Source organism: Mandrillus leucophaeus, unplaced genomic scaffold (assembly GCF_000951045.1).
Source record: "Mandrillus leucophaeus isolate KB7577 unplaced genomic scaffold, Mleu.le_1.0 Scaffold14, whole genome shotgun sequence".
Lineage (NCBI taxonomy): Eukaryota > Metazoa > Chordata > Mammalia > Primates > Cercopithecidae > Mandrillus > Mandrillus leucophaeus.
The window spans coordinates 6,218,842-6,241,816 of NW_012101365.1; the positions used below are offsets into that span (position 1 = coordinate 6,218,842).

At 43.7% G+C, this 22,975-nt stretch overlaps 1 protein-coding gene across 2 annotated transcripts in view; it reads right to left on the reverse strand.

Moving 5' to 3' along the window:
* Positions 1 to 22,975, reverse strand: part of PPAP2B (phosphatidic acid phosphatase type 2B) — a 151,833-nt gene that overhangs the window by 14,950 nt on the left and 113,908 nt on the right. For both annotated transcript variants that reach the window (XM_011973843.1, XM_011973842.1), the window contains 3 exons: positions 14,903 to 15,180; positions 14,449 to 14,506; positions 2,354 to 2,530 (listed from right to left, as the gene is read on the reverse strand). In XM_011973843.1, coding sequence (XP_011829233.1) covers positions 2,354 to 2,530; positions 14,449 to 14,506; positions 14,903 to 15,180 — 513 coding nt within the window. The remainder of the gene's footprint in view (positions 1 to 2,353; positions 2,531 to 14,448; positions 14,507 to 14,902; positions 15,181 to 22,975) is intronic.

Genomic DNA, 22,975 nt, shown 5'->3' on the forward strand with positions numbered 1-22,975 from the left:
CCTGTAATCCCAGCACTTTGCGGGGCTGAGGTGGGCGGATCACGAGGACGAGTTCAAGACCAGCCTGGCCAATACGGTGAAACCCCGTCTCTACAAAAAAAAAAAAATTAGCCGGGCATGATGGTGGGTGCCTGTAATCCCAGCTACTCGGGAGGCTGAGGCGGAAGAATCACTTCAACGTGGGAGGCAGAGTTTGCAGTGAGCCGAGATCGCGCCATTGCACTCCAGCCTGGGTGACAGAGCGAGACTCAAAAAAAAAAAAAAAAAAAGAAGACAATGTGTAAAGTATCAGAATGGCACCAGCAGAGAGTAGGTCTTTGTAAACGCTAGGATCAAATTCCTATACTGTGCTACAGTCAGCAAGAGCCAAACAGCATAAGTCAGAACCCTCATTTCACTTCTTGAAAATAAGCCATAGTCCTCCCGAACACTCTGTCTAATTGCTTATGGCCCATGTTTTAGGATATAAAAGAGAGGAAGGCTAGTAAGGATCCCCCAACCTTTTAATTTTTTTAATTGGGGGTGCAGAGGAGTCCAATTAGGGCAGTGGCGCCAAGAAGGAACCACAACAGCAGGCCCCCGCAGGCTGTCCTCCTGCTGAGAGCAAAGCTCAGGAGGGCACAGTCAGTAAAGGGTTACCCTTCAGTGCAAATGCCCATCCCCCACTGTCACCTCACATTAAAGGGCCAGGCACCAGAGAACAAGCGGGTCAGTGACAGCTGCTCTCATTAACGGTTTGCTCCCCCAGTTTCTCTCCCTTTTGGCCTTTACTTTTACAAAGAAAAAAGAAAAATAAAGCAAGGGAGAAAGCCATTAAAACAGCCAGTCCCGTAGGCTGGGATTCCCATGTCAAAGGCTGCAGGCAGTTCACACACTGCGTTCTTCGTGGCGCCCACTCTGATTGCTGCAACTCCTTCTCCCTCTTCTTGACCCGTGCAATGGATTCAGGTGCTTCCTTGCCTGCTGAAGCCCCCTGCACATGTCACTATGACAGGCCCCCATGGCACCGAGCTCCTGTGCTTGGCCTGTGAGAGGAGCAAGAATGGGATTTCCTTGGGAGGGCTGAGCCTTATTCATCCCTATACCTTCAAGAGAATACTCCCTACAGTGTTCTCAAAAAAGGTTAGATCCACTCGTTGATTCCGGCTTTTTGCTTGTTAAGCACACATTTGCTTAGTCTGAGCTAGAATCCCTGAGAGGCCTTGATAAGACAGGGAGAGTAACATATATGTTACAAATGGTCCCTGCCCCCAAGAACTCACAGCCTAAAGGAAGACACCCATCACAATTTCAATCCAGAGTGTTTAGTGCTGTTACAGAGGAGCTGGGGAGAGGCTGCAGAGAGACATGAGCCTGCAGCCAGGCTCACAAACCACGAAAGGATAAGAAGCTGGTTGAGATCTCTCTATTGTTCATAATTCTTACTGTGAATGAGCAAGGATAATACTAACAACAATACAACCTACATGTGTGGTGCTTAAATATCCAGCCATTATTGTATTCTGGGATTCCTGCTGGGCTGGGGTGACCTCCCCTCAGCAGGGCCCAGGAAGTCACAATATCAAAGTAGGTGCTCAGTCATGTTTGCTGAACAAGCCCCTCAAAACTCTTAGCAGGCAGGAAAAGCAGCGTCTACAGATGGAGGTTCAGAGAAGTGCAATGCCTTCTCCCACCTTCACCGGGAGTCAGAGATGAAGTATTTCATTTGGGGCAAATCAGTATGTGGTCCATCCCAAGTTATCCCTAGGAAGTCTGTGACTCGATGTACAAGGCCGTCAGCCTGAGGGAGGGCTCAGCCTTTAGAAAACCTCCTCTTCTCCAATGAACACTGAGTTTAGCATCTGTCTGAGTCACTCCCAAGGTCACAGAGGGAAGAGGAGGCATTTTCCAAGAAGCCGAGAAGTCCCATTGCATACTCAGTGTCCACCAAAACAGCATGTGAGCACTCGAGTCAGGAGACTTACATCTTGCTACCACTAGGTCAACAGACTTAGCATGACACTAAGCATGACCTGCTGACACATGACCTTGGGTAAGTTTCTTCCCTAAATTTCCTCATCTATAACATGAGCAAGTTGGATAATATCTCAGCTCTCTTCCAGTTCCATTCTATGAGTCCAAACCCTCTGTATTTACAGAGAAGATTTACAGACCCTATCGGATCAAAACTCGCAGGCTGGGAAGAAGCAGGAATTATTCTCATTTTACTGAAGGAGTCCTAAGGCCTAAGGCCAGGTGACCCCAAGCAGGGAACAGGAACGAGGGCTCTCTAGCTTTAGTCATTGAGCTGGAAACATTTAACAAGCAACAGTCCAGGGCTCCCCTTGCATACTGAGGACAAAATGCTACTTACTATGCAGCAAGCCACCAGGGCTCCTTGAGCAAATCCTGCCAGCACATCACTGGGATGGTGCTTGTGGTCTGACACGCGGGACAGTCCCGTGTAGAAGGCCATCATGATCAAGGTGAACTGCAGGAGGGGCCGGAGCAGGCGGGCTCCTCGCCAAGTGAAGCGGGCCTGCAGGTATAGCTGGAGAAAGGAGACAAAGAGAACAGACATTACGTGACTCCCCACTCACATGCACTATAACCCCAGGTGACACACACTACATTTCTACGAACTGGGACTATCTAGACCTTGGGTGGCATGTTGTAGATAGAGCAATTTGAAGATGACCTCAAGCCAGTTATTTAAATGATGAGCCTGGCTAGGCGCAGTGGCTCACACCTGTAATCCCAGCACTTTGCGGGGCTGAGGTGGGCGGATCACCTGAGGTCAGGACTTTGAGAGCAGTCCGGCCAACATAGTGAAATCTCATCTGTACTGAAAATACAAAAATTATTCAAGTGTGGTGGCGTGTGCCTATAGTCGCAGCTACTCAGGAGGCTGAGGCAGGAGAATCACTTGAACCCAGGAGGCGGAGGTTGCAGTGAGCTGAGATCGCACCACTGCACTTCAGTCTGGGCAACAGAGCGAGACTCTCTCAAATAAATAAATAAATAAATAAATAAATAAATAAATGCTGAGCCTTAGTTTTCACACTAGAAAATAGGACAAATAGTTTATCTAGGGAGACAAACTAGGGAAAGCTGAGCAAAATAATATGTGTAAATGACCTTAGCATACTGCCACATAGTAGGAACTTAATAAATGATAGTTTCCCTTTATCTTCCTCTTGAGTGAAACTAATAATTAACGAGCAGTAACCAGGGCTTGCAAAGGTTTTTTTTTTTTTTTTTTTTTTTACAATTGATGACAACTTACTTAACACATTTGTGTATTTCCCTGGGGATTATGGCTATATAATCGCTATACTACCTGGTCTCAGCATGGAAATTAAATATGCAATGATAAGAGGAAGTTATTACATCCCCAATGAGATGCTTCTGCTTCAGAAGAAAGCAGCTCTACCAAGGACACATTTCTAAGTCACCACTTGGAACTATGGATATTGAATGAGAATATAAGGAAACAATAAACCAACAAGACAATGCCAGGGAACTTTCAAATACAAGTTGACAGACACTAGACAGGGTGGAGTAGAAGAGTAACCTGAAGAAAAATGGAAGATTAAAAAAAAAACACCTCTAGCTGAAGCAAAGTAGTTGAAATGACGTCAACTGGGCATTGTCCCCTCAGAGTTATCTTGCTGCAGTTTCCGTTCTAACCTCTGGGCACAACCTATTCCCAGGTTCCTGTGGGAACTTGGGAAATGAGGGGGAAGAGGCAAGTGGACAAGAGGAACTTCCAACTACAAATCAAAGCGTTTGGAGAGGCAGGAGAAGGGAAGAGAGCGGAGGGGAGGAGGCTGATGGCCTAAAGATAGACCTGCGGCAGTGCTGAAGACATGAGTTTGTCCTTCCTGGGACAAATGGACACCTTCCTTCGGTGGCAAGAAAAGAGCAAGCAAGTGGTCAGTCTTGACGAGACAGAAGAGTGGAAGATCCCAGAATCATTCTTAGCCATAAGTTTCTAGGACTGAATCCTCAACTATATGGAAAACGATTTCAAATAAACAGACAAGGAAGAGAGCAGACAACTTTATAATCATTTTGAAATTATATAAATGTATTATTGGAAAAACTTAAGAGGAAAAAATAAGAATACTGACAAAAGATCGCACTGAGGCTGTTGCCTGCTAAGCAAGGGATAAAAACAATGGTTTTCTCATATATAAATAATAACCAGTTAAAAGTGTAGAAGAAGATTGCACAGAGCCTTTATGGAATAAAGGAGGTAAAGGACAATTTGAAGAGACAGAGAGTGAGAATTTTACTTAGAACACTCAACTTTTAAATTCAGAAGTTGATATGTAAATACTATTAGATTGCCATGGACATCCTAAAAAGATCTGGAGAAAAAATTATTCTAAAGATAACCTAAAAGACCAAATCTGTAGCAGTAGGCAAAATAATAATAATAATAATTTAAATTAAATTTTTAAAAAAGAAAGAAGCTAGGCACTAAGAAAAGTGCTAAAGACAAAGAAAAATGAGGAGGTATAAATCCTGACGTATAGAGCAGACAGTTGAGGGATACAAGAAAATAAATAAGTGTACTAATGTGTTTTATAGGAGCTATGAAAGAAGTTAGAGGCCAGGATCAATTACTATTTGGAAGGGATACTTGACCTGAATCCTAAAGGTGAATGAGTATTTGCTGGGTTTAAGGGAGCAGGAATGGGGGATATATATTCCAGGCAGAGGGTGGCTCAGAGGCCTGCCATAGAAGTTCCCCAAAACTTCAAATAGTTCAGTATAGCTGGAGAAGAGGGTGTTGGGGAAGTGGGGTGAGCAGTGATGAGAAATAGGGCTGCAGGGACAAGGAGGGCCTAGTTCATGAAGGGCTTTCAGTGTCAAACTAAGCAACCCAGACCTTATCTTGCAGGCCGGTCTTTCCCAAACCGTATTCCACTGAATATTAAGGGCTTCTTCAAAAACGGTAGGCGAATGATCTATACTAAATCCTTATTTTTGTCACTTGTCATGCTTATAAGATTACTAAAGGCTCTGAGAAGTCCTGCAGGAAAGAATACTAATTTGACCTTTCATCACTATTCTCAGAGAACACCTACCTATTTGAATCACAATTGGAAAATATTATTGTAAGCAATGGTGAAAAATTAAGTGATTTCATGCAAAATACTGAGCACCACACTCTCAGTGCTTTTCAAGAGCTCTAGGCAAGGCTAGGTCACTACAGGCAATACTAAACTAGGCAAGACTGGGTCACTATAGGCAATACCAAAGTCAGTGAATTGGAGCTATAGGCCAAAGACTACTCCCTTAATGACCTACCAGTGGATGAAAAGACGCTTCCTTTTGGAAATGGGGATGAAGAGGGTGTTAGTATAGCTCCAACTCAACACAAGTCTTCAGGACAATAGCAACTTCAAGGAACAAGGAATCATCCACTTGCAGTGTACTCAGTATGTTTGGACTTCCCTCAGCTATTCTTGGTAGTGGACAAGGGTGGGGTACATAGCACAGATTTTAATCAGGACAAGGGTGATGGACAATGGACAAGGGTGGGGTGGACAGTGGACAAGGGTGAAGGCAGTGGACAAGGGTGGGGTACAGAGCACAGATTTTAATCAGGAAAACGTCCCTGAGGCTCCGTTTTCTCACATATAAAATAAGTGTAGCAACCACTGTCTTAGAGGCTGTGGTCCAGTTTGGTTGATAACGTAGATCAAGAGGATGGCATGAAATACTACTCAATAAATAGGTGATTTTATTCTTTAAACACATTTCTTAATTTGGAGCGGCAAGACTTTCTAACTTCCCTTGCTGAAAACTCGGTAGGTCCTCGGAACATGCTTGTTACGAGTCCTCCGACCATTCCCCCTGCCCCTGCACACAGGCTTAGGTCACAGGCCTTGGAAACCGAGGGTGGGGCAGAGGAAGGGCGTGTTTCCCAACCGGACATGGCCCACATCTCCCCTTCCACTGATTCAGATACTTAAGGTTGGAGCGCAATACAAGAAAAAAATAAATACACTGGAAGAATTTGAGAAGAGAGGAAGAGACCAGTCATCAGAATAGCTCCAGAAAGGAAGGGAATGCTTATGAATGAGAAAGGAGTAGGGAGCCAGGGGGAAAGAATGCCTTTGGGAAGCAGTCAGTCAGACACGGAATCACAGTAAGCAGATGGGACCTTGTTCCCTCACATCCACCAGTAACTAACACATTTATGGAGGAATGCTTCAAGGTCAGCACTGATCCTAGTGTCTGCGGCTGGGGATTTTGGGGAAAGAGGTACATTAGTAAAGTGCATTTTGGGGTATAATAGCCCTGACTCCAGTCCTGGCTCTATCACTTACTAAGTGGGTGGTCAGTTTACTTCTATAAGCCTCAGTCTCCTTATCTGTAAAATAGGTAGAACAGTATCTCCTTCTCTGGTTTGCCAGTATCAAAGGAGACAATATGGAAAGGAAGCTGTCTGACACAGGATGGGCACTTAGGATACTTTTCAGAAATCCAGGTTACCTTTTTGCCCTGGTGAATGACATTTACTCAATGACTGTGGCAATTTTCACCAAAACAAGTAAGTTTTGGTGAAACTTAAAGAAGAGTTGAGAACAAGATTGCACAATGACTTTCCATCCAGTGGCTACATCTGATATGAGAAGTAAGCTGGTAGCAGCAGGCTTTGAGATTGATGAAAGGATACAATGACGTTCTCCATCTCACATCAATTTCACTGCTGCTAAATGGATTGGATTTTGCCAGTGTAGAGCCCAGTTCACACAAGCCACTCCAGGCCGGAGATTTGGGCCTCACTGGGATCAGGGAGTACATTCTGGAGGCTGGGGACAAGTAACTCTGGAGGCTCCAATTATTCCCTCTCCACAGGAGGCAGGTACAACTTATTCAAGAAAGGAAGTCAAACCCTTCTGATAGATGATGCCATCCCCCTATTCTGGACCAAAACACACTTTCCCAGATCAGAATACCCACAGGGGCTTTAGTAAAGTCCTAGGTGCCCTGAAAGGGTAAGCAGAGCTGGATAAAACCCGAAAGCCTAAATCATCTTGGCCTCTTCTAGTCTACTGCTGACATTGTGGTTTATCTGCATTCACTTCCCCATCTGCATGGCCTCTGGGCTAGAGAATCAGCCCTCTCAAACTACTTCCCAAGCACCACTATGACACAGCAGAAAGTAATTTGCAGCCAGAGCAACTAGATTGGAACCTTTTCTCTGCTACATACAAGCTGTATGGCCCTGGAGAAGTCACTCTGCTTCTATGAATTTCTGTTTTCTCATATATAGCATAAGAAGATTAGTTTATTTTTTAAAATGTTAGAAGCATCTATTCAAGACTCTGTGAAAGACACAGATGTAAAAAAGTCCCTTCACTAGAACAGCATATAATCTTAAAGACCTTTTCTTGTATTAAGATTTCGCTTTCAGTTGCTTAAAAAAAAAAACTGCTGATTGTGGATATCAGAAAAAGAAAGGTGTATGTCTGTTTCCCATACCCCGAAATGATGTATGTAAGTCCCTGGCATGTAGAACTCACTTTATCAGTGGAGTTCTCATCTCCTTCCCTGTCCTAGCTTCAGAACTGGGGTCTTGTGGAATTCCAACAAAACCTCCTTAGAAAGCGTCCGACTGAACTTGAGGCTGTTCCTCTGGTCTGAACCAGCAGAGTCAGATGAGTGGGTGAGTCACACTCTCGTTCTTGCTAAGTCATTTGTGTTTCATTACATGATTTGCATACTGGTGGAACAGGTCTGTACTGTCCTCTCACTTCATTTCCATTGCTCTTGGGACAGCTCTGCTAAGAGTGAAAAGGACGCTTTTGTCCTTCCTTAGGTCCCTGCCTACCCTCTTCCTGGAAGCCAGGCCAGACCACTGACACCCAGTGAGAAACTTTCTCCCTTCTCTAATCTCCTCTATGGCTCTCACTGGGCTCTGGTTCATGTGTCTGGTGGGTAGCTTGCAAACATAGTGTAGAACTAGAATTTCTCTCTGGAATGTTCTTTAACTACTTTCAAGACAAAAGAATTTTTGATTGACTTTTCCTTTAGAAGAAAATCAAATCTTGTCTTCCATCACTATCAGAGGGAGGAAAGAAAACTACCATTTTGCTGAGCACTGGTGTAGCGCCTGGGCCAGGTGCTTTAAATTACATTACCCGCAATTGTCACAATAATCCTATTAGGTGGATACCACTGTGCCCATTCTACAGCTGAAGAAATCAAACTAAAAGAGGCCACGGTACTTGCTCAAGGTAACCAAGAGACGTGATGTTCATTAAGTATATCTGCCTCTTTCTGAGTCTGTGCTCTAAGCACAGAACTGCCTGGCCTCCTTAGGAAATTACTGCTTCACATAAAGCCTTAGTCTTTTTACACTGGGTCTCTGTCTGTGGAGAAAAGAGGCAGTTTGAGGGCATTACACCGAAGAACAACCTCCAGGGGACATTTGGAACTTCAGACTCCTCTAATTCACCTGCACACACTTCCATCAACCCCCACATTTGAAACACAAATGTACAGCTTTTGTAAGAGTTAACAGTGGAATAATCTCTGACCTGATCTGAAGCAGAAGGGAGTCTAAGAGCTGACTCATTATACCTTATAGCAGAGGTGAGAGCCACTTCCATCCCCCCAGTCCACCCCTAAGCAGAGAATGCATCCAGTTGTTTGGCCATTATTTACTGCTCTGGCTTTCCACACAAAATTATGAGCTCTTTTGGTGTCCCCAGGCACTCACACAGGTCTGTCACAGAATAGGTACTCAGAAACAGACGGATGTGTGGTGGGGCGAGTGAATGATATAGGGAGAAAAAAGAGGAAAAACATCTGGTAGAGATTTATTCCCTTTGGAAACAACAATCTTGCTACCCCAAGGAGTTTCTATAGCCACTCCCAGGATTTGTGGGTACACCTCATGGGCATACCAGACCCCAGGCTCCAGGGCGCCGAACATGCTGAACAAAACCTCAATGACTAACAAGCACAGCCCAGAGAAAGGGCTGTCAGAGCACAGCCACTTCCCTGTTTCCTTGGCACCCAACAAACCCTGTTCTCATGGGACAGCACAGTAAAGGGTCAATAGGGAAAGAGCTCAGCAAAGAGGCAGCAAAGACCTTGCCCACATGACACAGGCCCTTAGCAATCTATCAAGTCCGTGACGAGGAGACAAAAAAAGTTCTGATTGGAATGGAAAGGAGTACGGCCCGAGAGTGTCAGGAGATCTGAAATTCATTCATTCATCAAATATTTACTGCACACTTACTAGGTATCAGGCATTGTTCTGGGAAGTAGGATATAGCAGTGAATCAAGAGACCAAAAAATCTCTCCCCCGGGGAATTTACAATCTTTTTTAATATTTTTTTTTTACATATATAGACAGGGTCTCACTCTGTTGCCCAGGCTGATCCTGAACTCCTGGGCTCAAGCAATTCTCCTGCCTTGGCCTCCTAAAGTGCTGGGATTATAGTCATGAACCACTGCATCCAGCCAGAATTTATAATTTAGTTGGAAGAAACAAACAAGCAAGTAAAAATGTAGTATGTCAGATGGTGAGAAGTAAGGCTGCAAAGGGGCATGGGGAGAACAGTATCAGAGGAGGGGGTTGTCATTTTAAACAGGATAGTCAGGAAAGGCTTCTAAAGAAGGGGAGGGGGCAAGGTGCAGATTTCAAGGTGGGGTGCGGGGAGAACAGCAGCTAAGGAAAGGCCTTGACACAAAGTGGCTGCCTAATGCACCTGCAAAATGAGGAGCTGGGACTGATCCCAAAGGTATTTTCCACTCCCAAGCGTGCCCTCCATTCCCTGGTTCCTAGCAGCCATCCAAGCTGTACTGAACTGAATACCTGCAGTTCTCCAAATCACCTCCTCCTGTTCACCTTCACACACGTAGTTCTTCCAGTCTCCTCTATCTTCATGTAACTAACTACCTCTACTGCCACTCTCTGCTCCAGGTTAGCCTAGGGGTCACAATTCTGAGAGTCCATAATATAACCTACGCATCCCCTTGCCCCGAGGGACAATGTATCAGACTATTATCATTGTGTACTGTTTCTTTAGACTAAATTATACAAGGGCGGTAACCATCTCCCCATTCCCACTCCTAGCCTGGTGCTAGGTGCATCACAGTCCCTCACTAAGCATGTACCAAATGCTGAATGTTGGATGCACAGGTGAGTTCCTTAAGGGCAGGACCCAGCACAACAGAGCAGACACCAGGTGTGCTGCATGAATTGGTGTCTGCCCTGGTGTTGACATTTTATCCAGATAGTATGTCATCCTCAATCTCCAACCATGGAGGTGCAGGGTCAATCCAGATGTGGTCCTCTGGGGTTCAAGCCAGGGCTCAGAGGTATAAAGCATACTTTATGTTTATATATGCTGTGGGTTTGTGTGTGTGTGTGTGTGTGTGTTTTTTTTTTAATTAGAACTTGCATTAATCTCTAACAAGCCTTAACCTCACCCTTAAGCTTCTGTGTGCAGAGATAATTTGGTGTTTGGGGCATGGTTTTTCCAAGCTCATCATTTGGCAAAATTTATTCATTGACCTAACATGAAGTGCTCTTAAAGTTATGAAGGCTCCAGAAGTGGCTGCTGCTGAAAGGCCTGGAGTGGAGCTGGCTGGTGCTTCCAGTCTGCTATTCTCTGAACTCGATGGTAATGTAGGCATAAGTTTGTCTTGATGGCTCCCCATCTTCCTTTTTAGCACTTAGAACAGTTCAAACTTTTTTCAAATAGAGCCATAGTGATTGAGAGATAAACAGACAGGCCATCTCATCCCACTCTTTCATCTGACAGACGGGGAAAGTGGGGTCCAGAGAGGAAAAGTGGCAACAACTCTGCAAAATAGACAAGATCACTTCCACTTTACAGATGAGTATGCTGAGGCTCTAAAGCTATGTAACCGACTCATGGCTTCAGAGTTAGTCATGGATACAGCCAGATTTGATTCCACATCTGCTTGATTCTAAAGACAAAAGCTGTCAATGCTGAACTTGGCTGACTCAAATGTGATTCTCCCCAGCACCCCAGGGAAGCTATGAATCACAGGCTGCATGAACAAAAAAACAGCACAGGGTGCACCGGGGAGGCCAGTCTATTTGCCCAACTCCAGCACTTCCTGAAGCCCAACATAAAAGCCCTGAGGGAGGGTCTAAGGGCTTCTCGGACTGACAGCAGAGTTTCCCACCTCCTCTGCGGGGCCTAAATGGCGTCAACTTTCTTAAGAAAGTTTTGCAAATCAGCCAAGTCTAGTGGCTCAAGCCTGTAATCCCAATACTTTGGGAGGCCAAGGTGGGTGGATCACCTGAGGTCAGGAGTTCAAGACCAGCCTGGCCAATATGGTGAAACCCTGTCTCTATTAAAAATACAAAAATCTGCTGGGTGTGGTGCCACGCACCTGTAATCCCAGCTACTTGGGAGTCTAAGGCAGGAGAATTGCTTGAATCTGGGAGGCGGAGGTTGCAGCGAGCCGAGATCACACCACTGTACTCTAGCCTAGGCAACAAACGAGACTCCATCTGAAAAAAAAAAAAAAAAGGCAAAAAAGAAAAGAAAGTTTTGCAAATCGACTGAGCATGGAGGCTCACATCTGTAGTCCCAGCGCTTTGGGAAGCCAAGGTGGTTGAATCGCTTGAGCCCAGGAGTTCAAAACCAGCCCAGCCAGCATGGCAAAGCCTCATCTCTACAAAAAAAATACAAAAATTAGCTGGGTGTGGTGGCATGCGCCTGTGGTCCCAGCTACTCAGGTGGCTGAGGTGGAAGGATCACCTGAGTCCAGGAGTCAGAGGTTGCAGTGAGCCAAGACGGTGCCACTGTGCTCCATTCTGGGTGACAGAATGAGACCTTGGCTCAAAAAAAAAAAAAAAAAAAGAAAAGAAAAGAAAAGAAAAGAAAACAACAACAACAAAAAAGAAAGTTTTGTAGATCAGATGTTAGAAGAGCTGGGATTTCTCTGTAATATCACATAAGCACATGCCCTGGCAAAGAGTGCCATCCTTACTTTTGGCCCTTATCTTCACTGGTTGTTTTAGGGCAAGATAACCTTAGAGCTAAAAACACAGCTGTGTACATATGTGTTGTATATGTGAGTTGTGAGTGTTCAATGTGTGTTTGTACAAGAGTTCTGAAGAATGTATGTGCACAGTGGGGTAGGAGGTCGGGGATATAATACTATGCTGAAAACAGGATAGATTAAGGAGGCTCTCCTTCTTCTTCTTGTCGTTTACTTTTTTAAAGAGACACGGTCTCCCTATGTTGTCCAGACTTGTCTCAAACTGCTGGCATCAAGGGATTCTCTCACCTTGGCCTCTTAAAGTGCTGAGATTACTGGTATAAGCCACCGTGCCCAGCCAAAGGAGGCTCTCCTCCTTCCCTCTCTCTTCGTTTCCTCCTCCTTCCCTCTTTCTCTTCCTTCCTTCCAGCAATATGGAAGAACTACAACTTTTTCCTCCCTTTGAGGGAGGCAAATAAACCTTCAGTCAAAATATACGTCTCACCCATCATCCCCATAGAGATCTCTAGCTGGTAAGGAGGTAATCGGAGTTGGGGACGGGAGGGAGGGGACATCTCAACCATCAAAGCAAAAGGAGACAGGTCTCCTTCAGGCAAAACTTAAGTTAGGGTTAAAAGGAAATATTCCTTAAGTTCATCCTGAAGAGGTCTGGTTTTTGTTTGTTTGTGGGTTTTGTAGCACAGTACAACGAAAAGAACATACAACAATGTTGGAGTCTGGCCTGCAAGTACCTTTTCTGCCTCTTACTGACGGTGGAATTTTTGTTACTAAACTTCTTAGATTCAAATTGGATAGGATAATCAAGATACACCTCATCAGGTCACTGAAAAGCAAATGCCACAGAGTAAGCAGATATGGTGCCTGGCACACAGAAGGCATCCAAAGCGTGTCAGCATCTTCACCTGTTGTGCAGCTGTGAAGGCCACAGTGCACAGTGCTGGCTTCAAAACAATCCAGTATTTTTCTTTCGGAATAAAATGAAGGGATATGAAAAAAGTGAACACATACCCAGTTCCTCTAAGCACTTTTATAAAACACCGAAATTACATTTTTAAAATTGTTTCCAGCCCTGGGTAAAATATACACAGGGAGCAGGAACCTAAATATCTTTGCTAAATGTTCCTTTCTAAGAGCAAAACAAAAACAAAAAGATGAAGAATGGAGGGAAGTGTTATTCATGAACACACAACATCCACGTTTAATGTTGTCATAGGTTGGGGCCCATCTTTCAGCTCTGCATCCTCGGTAATGGGAAGCCAAAGTTGGCTTAGTTTAGAGGCCTCTAAACTTGGAAAGGATTAGGGGAAAAAGATAAATAAATCAAACAAACTTTCTGTTGTTTTTCCCAATTCCTAATTATGCTTTTTAAATAAGTAGAAATCAAAATGTTCTTTTTTCAAACAGTTTGTGCTCCTCTGAGCTATGTCTGACCTCTCAGCACCTTCTCGCTCTGAATTCCATCAAAGCGGCTGAAAGCAGGAAGTGCCTTGGCACACACGGACCTCATTCAAGGGGAGAGGAAAGGCAGGGAAACCCACATGTAACTGACAAAGAAAAACAGACTAGCCCTCTATCTGTCTGGCAGCTGGAGGCAAGCAGGGCACTTCACCTGCATTGCCCAACCGTCTCCAGGAAATCAGAGCCGACATGGCCATGAGAAGAGCAACATGAGAATCAAATCATCGTTCCACCACTGGTCGAAGGAACTCAAACATGCTGCTTATCCTCTCTGGGCCTTGATCTGTGGATTTCAGAAATGGGGCATGGATTTTATACTTCACAGTGTTGTTATGAAGTCATGCGTCCTCATGGAGCAGAAGTATTTTGCAAAACTCAAAATTATTCTAAATACTTAGGTAATGATAATCCTTAAAGCCCTTCCATCCGTAGAATACGGAGGACTGACATGGTGAACGTTGCAAAAAAATTTATCAGAAGGTTTGGGCTTTAGCAACAGTCCTGGTGTTTATGTACATTTTGGCAGTTCACTTTAATTCTCTGAGCCTTACTTAGCAATCTTTTCCCGCAACAGATTTTCAGAAACAGTGCTTGTACCCTAAAATGTTATATTTAGGTTGGTGCAAGAGTAATTGGTTTTTGCCATTTAAGTAATATAGTCCAGGGGTTTTTGTAATGGCAAAAACCTCAATTACTCTTGCACCAACCTAATACAAGTGTCTTTATCGCTTTAAAAATTTCAAAATGCGTCCACAATGCTTATCAAGCAGCTATGGCAAATACGACTTTTATTTGAAAAACGGGGGGAAAAACTGGAAAGTAAAATAACTTCTGCTAAGGCAGTGGCAGAGCTCAGAAAACCTAACTTTTCTAGCTAACCTCTTTTTCAAGGATTTCACAGTGACGTCATGCTCCTAACTATTTTGAGGGCTATGATATCAGAAGGGATGGAAGCTGGAACTGAGCACTGCTCAGATCAAAGGGTGGGTACTTACCACCAAATACAGCATAGTGTACATGGAGAAGGAGGCATGGCCAGAGAAGAAGGACTTCCTGTAAGAGCAAGAGAGGGCCATGAAACAGCCGTATTCACATCCCTGATACACACTTGTCTGTCTGTCTTCCCTCACCAGACTGTAACCTTGAGAGTAGGCACTATGCCCTGTTCACTTTTGCATCCTTCACAGTGCTTTGGACCCACGCCTGGAACAGAGCAGGCACCCATGAATGCATGAATAAACAAAAGAATGAATAAATGAATGTACTTACCAATGCTATATTGGAAGTATTGATTTACATATCTGTCTCAGTCATCTGACTATGAGTTCCTCAAGAATAGGAACTATGCCTTATTCACTCATCTAAACTAGGGACCAGGTAGTAAGTGCTCACTGAACTGCACTGTATCAAAGGGGTCCAGGCTCTGGCCATGGGGAGGTGGTGTCTCACCTGGCTTCCTGGACTTTGCTATCATCACCTCTGCATCTGTAGTTCTGAATGTAGCCTTCAGAGCAGTTGATCTGGCTGAAATCAGGGTTGCAGACACTCAAGAAGTGAGGACGCAGGCGCCCTATGGACACTTTGGCAATGTCTGTGAAAGACTGGCTGATGGCACAGCCAAAGAGGAAGCAGCCCACTTGCTTATAGAGTGCTGCCACGTAGGGGTTCTGAATCGTCGACCGCGACTTCTTCAGGTAATAGATCCGGTAGAATTCCCCCGTGATGATCTAAAAGGAATCCAATAGGGGAATTAGGTGGTATCAAGATTCATCATTAACATTGATGCTGTAAAGGATATTTAACAACATAAGAGAATATTCAATATTTGCAAAGGAGTGTCCTAATTTTCTAGTTATGAAATATACAGACACAAATATGCACAGAAGGAAAGATCGAAGTGCTAATAGAGTTGGGTGTTTTAAGCCCTACATGACCATGTAATACCTTTGTAACAACAAAAATATACAAATATATTTATAATATATTTATATGCATATATGTATGTGTGTGTGTGTATATCTCTATATATACATATATATTTTTTTTAAGGGAGAGACAAGAACTTAACTATAGAAAAGAAATACTAAATGAAGAATCAAGGACAAGGTTAAGGGTAGCTATGATGTCCCAGGGTCTGAGCAAATCTCGGGATTCTGGGATTTGGGGTAAAGGATCACAGACAATGACCTGACTCTAGTAAGGGCCTCAGCCTCGTGCTGACATTGGCCATGGTGAGAGTTTCTGTATGAAGAGGTGGATATACCACGGTTAAGTCCTGGGGAATCCAGACTCTACCACCAATCTGGTATCCTTCAGCAATAATCTATGCCCTCCAAGCTTCGGCCTCCCGCTCCATAAAAGGAGGCTGCTCACCTTTGCAGCTGTTGGTTCAAATAGGATAACATGAATGGGAAATGACCTAGACCATAGAGAATGACGCTTTTACTTTTTAGAAGCAGAATGTGATGAATAGAATACCAGTCTAAAAACTAAGAAACTTGTAGTACGATGCCCTTCAGTGTTTGTGAATTTCCTCCAGTCAGCCTGTGTGGTCTTCTCTGATCCTGAAGACCCTTCTCAAATCCTTCTTGATTTTCACACTGTATCTATGATATGATGCGTAGAGATTTATCACTACTGAAAACAATCCACCAATTACAGATTACCTATTATATGCCAGACATTGCTTTTAGATTCTTTGTGTCATGAAATCCTGACGCTCAAGATAGATATAGTGACATCATTTACATTAAGGATGGGGGACAGCTGATGTTCTATAAGGTAAATGCCTATGATGTGTACAACCACACACCCTGCTGCCTTTGTCTTAACTCCACAGCCCAGCCATGGGCACTTCCTGCTTGTAACCACAGCCCAGAGACAGTGATGGTCAACTCATCACTCACCACAAAAGTCCCTTCACACTTCCTCCCAGGGCAGGATGATGAGCTACACTTGCCCTTTCAGAGGGAAGAGGGCATGTGCACAACCACAAGGGAAGCAATAGTCTGGCATATCTGGACACTCCTTTGCAAAGGCTCCCAATATTCTTTTACAGTGGAGGAAAGCATCAAGGCACGAGGTCTGATCAAGATCCTCAAGGGCTCCAAAGTCTGGGGAAGGACGACCATGTAGGAAGGGAACACCAGCTGGGCCCAGGGACAAACAGGTGCAGCAGCGAGAACAGCTACTATCACTGCCAACATTGACACAGTGACTCTGTGTTTATAAATGCTTTATATATAAGAGCTACATTTCATTTTCCCAGATCATATTGAGTACAATTCTGTATTAGAGGAACATAGTCAAAGGCCACTTTAGCCAGCATCTTGGCATAGCCGTTTCCTGAGAGAGTAAAACTAGTATGTGACCCTGCATAGATGCTCAAAGACTATCAGTTGAAGGAACAAATGAATGAAAGGGAGCAGGACGGTAGTCCTCAAAGTTGCCTTATTACAAAATTGGAAGGATCCCCTCAACATTACCAAGAATGCTTTGATAACACGTTGCAGAGATTAAACTCCGAGAAGCATGGCAAGTCATTAATGAAAGGGACCATTATATTTAGAAGAAACTTAGGTCCAAATGAGCTCCCATCTAAAGATTAAACCCAGGTGCACTGACTCCCTGCCCAGCATTCTTTCCTACCATTCATGATCTAATTCCCCTTTTGAACCTGTTTATACATTTACCCTATGTAACCTCACAGGCAAACAAGTTCCAGATGTTTATTACCACAATCGTGTTCTCTTACTCTTTTTTATTCTTCCTTACTTATAAATCATACGAGATTTTTTATGCAGCAGGAAGAGCACTGAACTAGGAGTCAAGTAGCCAAGGTTCAAGTCCCTACTTGTTTAGTGAAATTGGGATAAATTGGTTTCTGCATTTGTAAAATGAGGGTGCTAGACTGATTGATGACTTCATAACTGCAATGACATTTATTCTCAACTCTCCTGGGCTATGTTCACCATCCACCACTAGCCTGCCAACCAAGCACAGGTAATAAGCAATAGCAGAGGAAAGTTACTTGCTCAGAGATGACACCAGAAGCAGGGAGCAGAACCAAGGCCCCAGGCAAAATCCCTGACCTCAGATTGCTCCCTGGTTCTCTGAACCAGCCACTGCTACAGATTAAGGAACTGTTTCTAAGCAGGTGTGGCCTGAGGATCAGTCAACACAATTTCCTGTTTGATGCTGAGAAAGAACATGTGAGTTTCCACTACAAATTAGCATCTCTTGCATGAATTTACTGATTAATCTCAGATGAGTCACCTTTGTGCTCCAGTCACTTTCAGGAAGACAGGGTTTGACTACAATTCAGGGATTCTTTTCAGCTCTAATGTCCCATCTCTAAAACTTCCATTTTTAGTGTCAGTCTTCAGATAGTAAATCGCAAAGTAAAATGTTTCCTTCACTCATGGGAAGACAAGCAGATGAAAAGAACATTTTGGAGTACCTCAAATTCTTAATAAAAATGTTAACAGCAGCCATCTCTTACATTTATTTTGTACTGTAGTTTCATTTAATCTTCTCTGTGAAGAAGATATTCCATTCTACGGATGGAGATACTAAGGCTCTGGGAGACAGTGACTTTTCTGAAGGATTTGAGGCCAGTAAGTGACAGAGTTAAGAGTAGAGCCCAGGTATTCTGACTTAAGCTCAAAGACCCACAGCAGGCTACATTGAGATAATTTTCTTATTTCTATTTTGTTATTAAAACCAATTTCCACTGTAGGAGAGCAATTGCAGATTTTTAAGGAGAGGGTCAGGCTGAAGCCATTTAGCAGACACATGACTCCAGGACCACATGGCTTCTGGGGCAGTCTTGACAGATTTTAGAGTGAATGAGCAACAAATTATGTATTTTCTCTATCCCCTTGTATAGAAGGGTCGGGGAGTCGACAACACAGCCATAAATCATCATTATGAACCAGCCGGACTTGGCTTCTTGTAATCCTAACCCTTAAAAGTCTATTTAATGAAATTTGGGCTGTGAAAGGCAGCCTGAATACCTCACCTCCACAGACGAGGCGAAGGCTTAAATTGTTCTCCGACACGTTACACACCTAACTCTGGAGTCCCAGATTTACTGCTTTCGGACTTTATTCATTACTCACAATGTTTTTATTCCTGGGTAATAAAATAAGCTCTTCCCTCCCCCTCCCCCTACGAAGACTCAGTCCCCACTCCCAGACTCCTGCCCCCAGAGCCCTCATTTCTGCCTCAGTCAGCAAGGTTCTGATATGTAAATTTCACTGCTGAGAAAAATGCCTTCAATGTTGATCCCTTTCAGAAACAGCAAGCAACAGATTCTGAGGCTGATGGCAGGCTGCCAGGCAAGCAGAGAATTCTCCCCTACCTGCCTTTTAAAGCACTTGGCACAGAATCTGGAAACTAATAAAATGGGAAAGCATTGCAATTAAGCTACAAGGGGACAGAAAGGGATCAGTCCTTGCCTGAGAAGGGCTGCAGTTTGGAGAGAGGTTGGCTCCAACTGCAAGACAGCTCCTCTTCCTGTCTTCTCTGGTGAAAAAGACCTCAACTGCCCACATATTTACAAATATTTAACTGTTACGGAGAGGAAATACGAAGAAAAATTAGGATAGACTTTTGGGAAATGATAGCGCATGAGGTGGTGAAAGAAGCAACAACGTTGTAGCCAGAAAAACCTGTCTGAATCTTGTCCATTACCTTAGGCATGTGACTTTACCTCTCCGGGCTTAGGTGTCCTCATCTATAAAGTAAGGTTAATAATATCTACCCGGCAGGATTGCCAGGGAATTAGATAAGGTGATATGTCAATCACCTGGCACCTAGCAGGAGAGCCCTACAAAAGTTAACTTTTTTATTCCCTCCATTGGAGAAGACAACAAACAAACAAACAAATAAAAAACATGTTTTGTAAAGAATATCTCTTCCAAGAGCTCCTTGGACGATACCATACCTAACTGAAGAGTTTGGAACTACCACCCCTCCAGGGTAGGACCAGAAAATGTGTGTACAGATGACATTGCTTCTGATCATTTCATCCAGTATGTCTTTTTCAGCTGATCAAGACAGAAGCAAAGTCTAAACCCAGAGCAGAAGGGACAACCCTACTCTACTGTTTTGTGTTATTTTTAACATTCCACTGTATTTATAAACTATCGCAAGAAAAGTAATATCTTTGCACAGCAGCCTAACAATCTCTCTTTCAGAGACTGAGAACTCATCTTCCACTGCTGAGTCTGAAGGACAAACTTTCCTATACTCTGATCTGCTTTAATATTTGCTTAGTACTTTACAGCTTACAAAGTACTTTCACATCCACTATACTGTTTGCTTCTCACAACACCATATGAATTACTAAATTATTACCAACACTTATATAAATGAGTATGATGAAGGCCAGAGAGGGCAGTGAATCACTCTTGATAAAAATGAGACAGCAGGAAGACCATCACTGAAGGTGGAACTTCTTCATTCTAATTCCTGTGCTGATCCCAATGACACCGAGTTGGCCTTCTCTTAGAAGTCCTACTAGGTGGTAACATGTATGTCTCCAGAGAGACAGATGTTCACAGAACGCCCACTAAGCGCCTGCCATCTTGAAAGGCACCTGCACCTCTAAGTTCCTGGTAGCCACAGAGGGTCAAGTTGTTCTTTTACATCTCGGTTACATGAATTGATGAACTTCTTTCGCCCAGAAAAGATTAATTCAACAAACCATTGATGATGGAGAATCATGAAGAGAGAATAACATCTCTCACTTTAGTTCTCAGTCCCAAAGGAAAGGAAAAATATAATGTATCTGGGTCCTGTTTCTAAGGATGGAGACAGATGTATGGCTGTATTTTCTCTGGAGCTGATTGCTCCATCTACTGCAATAAAGTGAGGCATCTTAAGTAACTAGAAATAGTTGATTAGAAATTTATCCTCTGATTCTTCTCTCACTTGGTTACCATCTTCAGCCTTTTTCAGGAGACCAGTGCCTCAACGTCTGGGAAAGGTAATGAAGACAGAGATCTGTCCAAAGATACCAGTGTAATTTCTGGGTTTTATGGGTAAGTCAGAACTCCAATATCTAGAATAAAGACAGCAAAGAGGCCAGAGAGGGGCTACAGAAGCTATTTATGGTTGAAATTAGCAGTGGCTGCCCTGTGCCTATAAGTCTCATGAAGAAGACAGTCTGAAGCATAAAGCATCATTATTTTCCCAAAAGTCGGGGACTCAGAGTCATGGGCCTCCTGACTGCCCAACTCTGCCAGTCCAGGCCAGAATCTCCTGGCTGTTCTTTCTGCAGCATTGCCTACTGAAACCTCTTACTCTTTTTTTTACCTTGAATGTCCTAGGCTTCCTTAATATCACACCAGCATGCTTTTGTTACTACTTCTAAATAAATGTGGGTCTTCCCTAGGACTTTGTTCCTGGCGTTCTGCTATGATCTCAGCTGCTTCAATAGCTTCAATTATTAGCTCTGTGAAGATGACCTTCAAAAGGCCATCTCTCTCTCTCTCTAGTTTCAGCCTACCCTTTTCCCCTAATTGGCCCAATTCCAGTCTTCTGCTAACTCTTCCCAACTAGAGATGTTATTAGCATTTCAAATTAACCAAGTCTAAAGTCATACCCATTCCCACTCCTGTCCCAAACTTCACTTCTCTTCCCTCTATTTCTGCTCAAGGTGCCACCAAGCATATGAGTGACAAAGATGTGCAATCTTAGACTCCTTCCTCTCTCTCATCCCTTTGTCCATCTGGCTTTTGCAAGGTCTCTTGCATCTATCTTTTTCTCTCTATTCCCCTTGCATGGCCACCACTGTGGTTCAGGCCTCATCCTTACCTTGATTAGAAAATTGACCAAGCTCACTTAAAATACTCTCATCAACCTCTAGCCAATTAGTCAGAGTAAAAATTCCTCAACATGCAAGGATCTTCACAATCTTGCCACAATCTTCTTTTTCTACTGTAACCTTATCTACTCCCTTATATTCCATTCATTCAGCCAAACAGGTCTGCTCTACATTCCCTGAAAACACTTCATTGTTTTGAAGTCTCTAACATTGCTGAAGCAACGCCTTCTGCCCAGGTCAGGTTCTCTGACGAAAATCCCACTTATGCCTTAAAGTAGAGCTCAAGTGCCAACCAGTGTCCTGGAATAGAGTTTGGCTCTTTGACTTAAGTCTTGTACAACTGAGCTCTCTTTATGTCTCAGTTTCCTCATCTCTAAAAAAGAAGATGATGACAGTATCAAAAGCAGGGTTGTGGTGAAAATTATATAGGACGACGGCTCGGTGAATGATGATGATGACGATGAAGTCTTGGCATAAGCCTTAGCCTTAAGTGTTCTTCATCTGAACTTCCATAGCACTTTATTTAGACCTCAGACAATCTGCAGCATTTGACACGTTTTGTCCTTGAAGCTTTCCCCTCCCTAGCAGCCACCACCATGCACTGCCCCAACTCTCCTCTTCTTATTTTCAGACTAATTCTTTCCTTTCCTTGAGGGTCTAATCCTATAGTCAGTCTTATACTTGCCTTGAATTCCCTTTAAACCGTAAGATCCAAAGGCAAGATCTGTATTTTACACATCAGCTTATAGGCCAAGGTGCCTATCACAAAGCCTGCTTGTTATAAGGGAGGTATCACCCTGTACCTACCTACACACAACAGGTGATCACCATCTCTACAAACCATTGATGCATACTGTCAATCTTAAGCAGTCATCTGCCCAGTGTTCTAGATGTTTTATCTTCCTCCATACATTTAGCTCTCCAAGCCCAGTAACTAAAAGCTTTTATAGCTAACTAAATAAAGAGCACTCTACTTAGCACTGACCAGAGTGGGCCGTCATTAGCATCTGTTAAAGCACTTAGGCTTGAAAGCCAAACAGACTTAGGTTTTAATTCGTGTTCCCCCATTCACTAAGCAGAGTAACCTCGGGCTAGTCACTTCACCCTTATAAGCCTCAGTGTCCTCCCTCATTTGTCAAATGCGGTAAATAATAGCAACCTCACACAGCTGTTGAAGAGGATTTAAGATAAGACATGAGTTTCCGGTCCATTAAATAGCTCATAAATGTTATCTGATTCTCCACCCCATCCCCAACACACACTGCCCCTCACAGAAAGTATTTCTCGGCCTCCTAAGCATTATCACTTCAAATGGAGAATATCATCACCTTTGTATTAGTTTTTCAAATAGTCATGAATCCCTAAGAGCTGTACCTAACTAAGGAAGAATTGCTGCTGTTCTCACTTCTTCCAGGACATGAGAGTGAGTGCGGGTGGTGGAGAAAGGGAACAAATGAAAATTTAGTGCAATCTCCATGCCTGGGTTCGTTAAATCACAAATAGATGCCCCCTCCCACTGTTCCCCCAGGGATAAGAAGGTCTCGGAAGAACTCCGTAGCCATCTGATCAGGGGACAACACAGTTGAAGGATTAATGTGGCCTCTCTCTGTTGGTGGTCTTGGTAATTGCACAGATGTAGAGGATTGTAAACTGGGGGACTGGGTCTCCCACTAACGCACCACTGGGCCAGC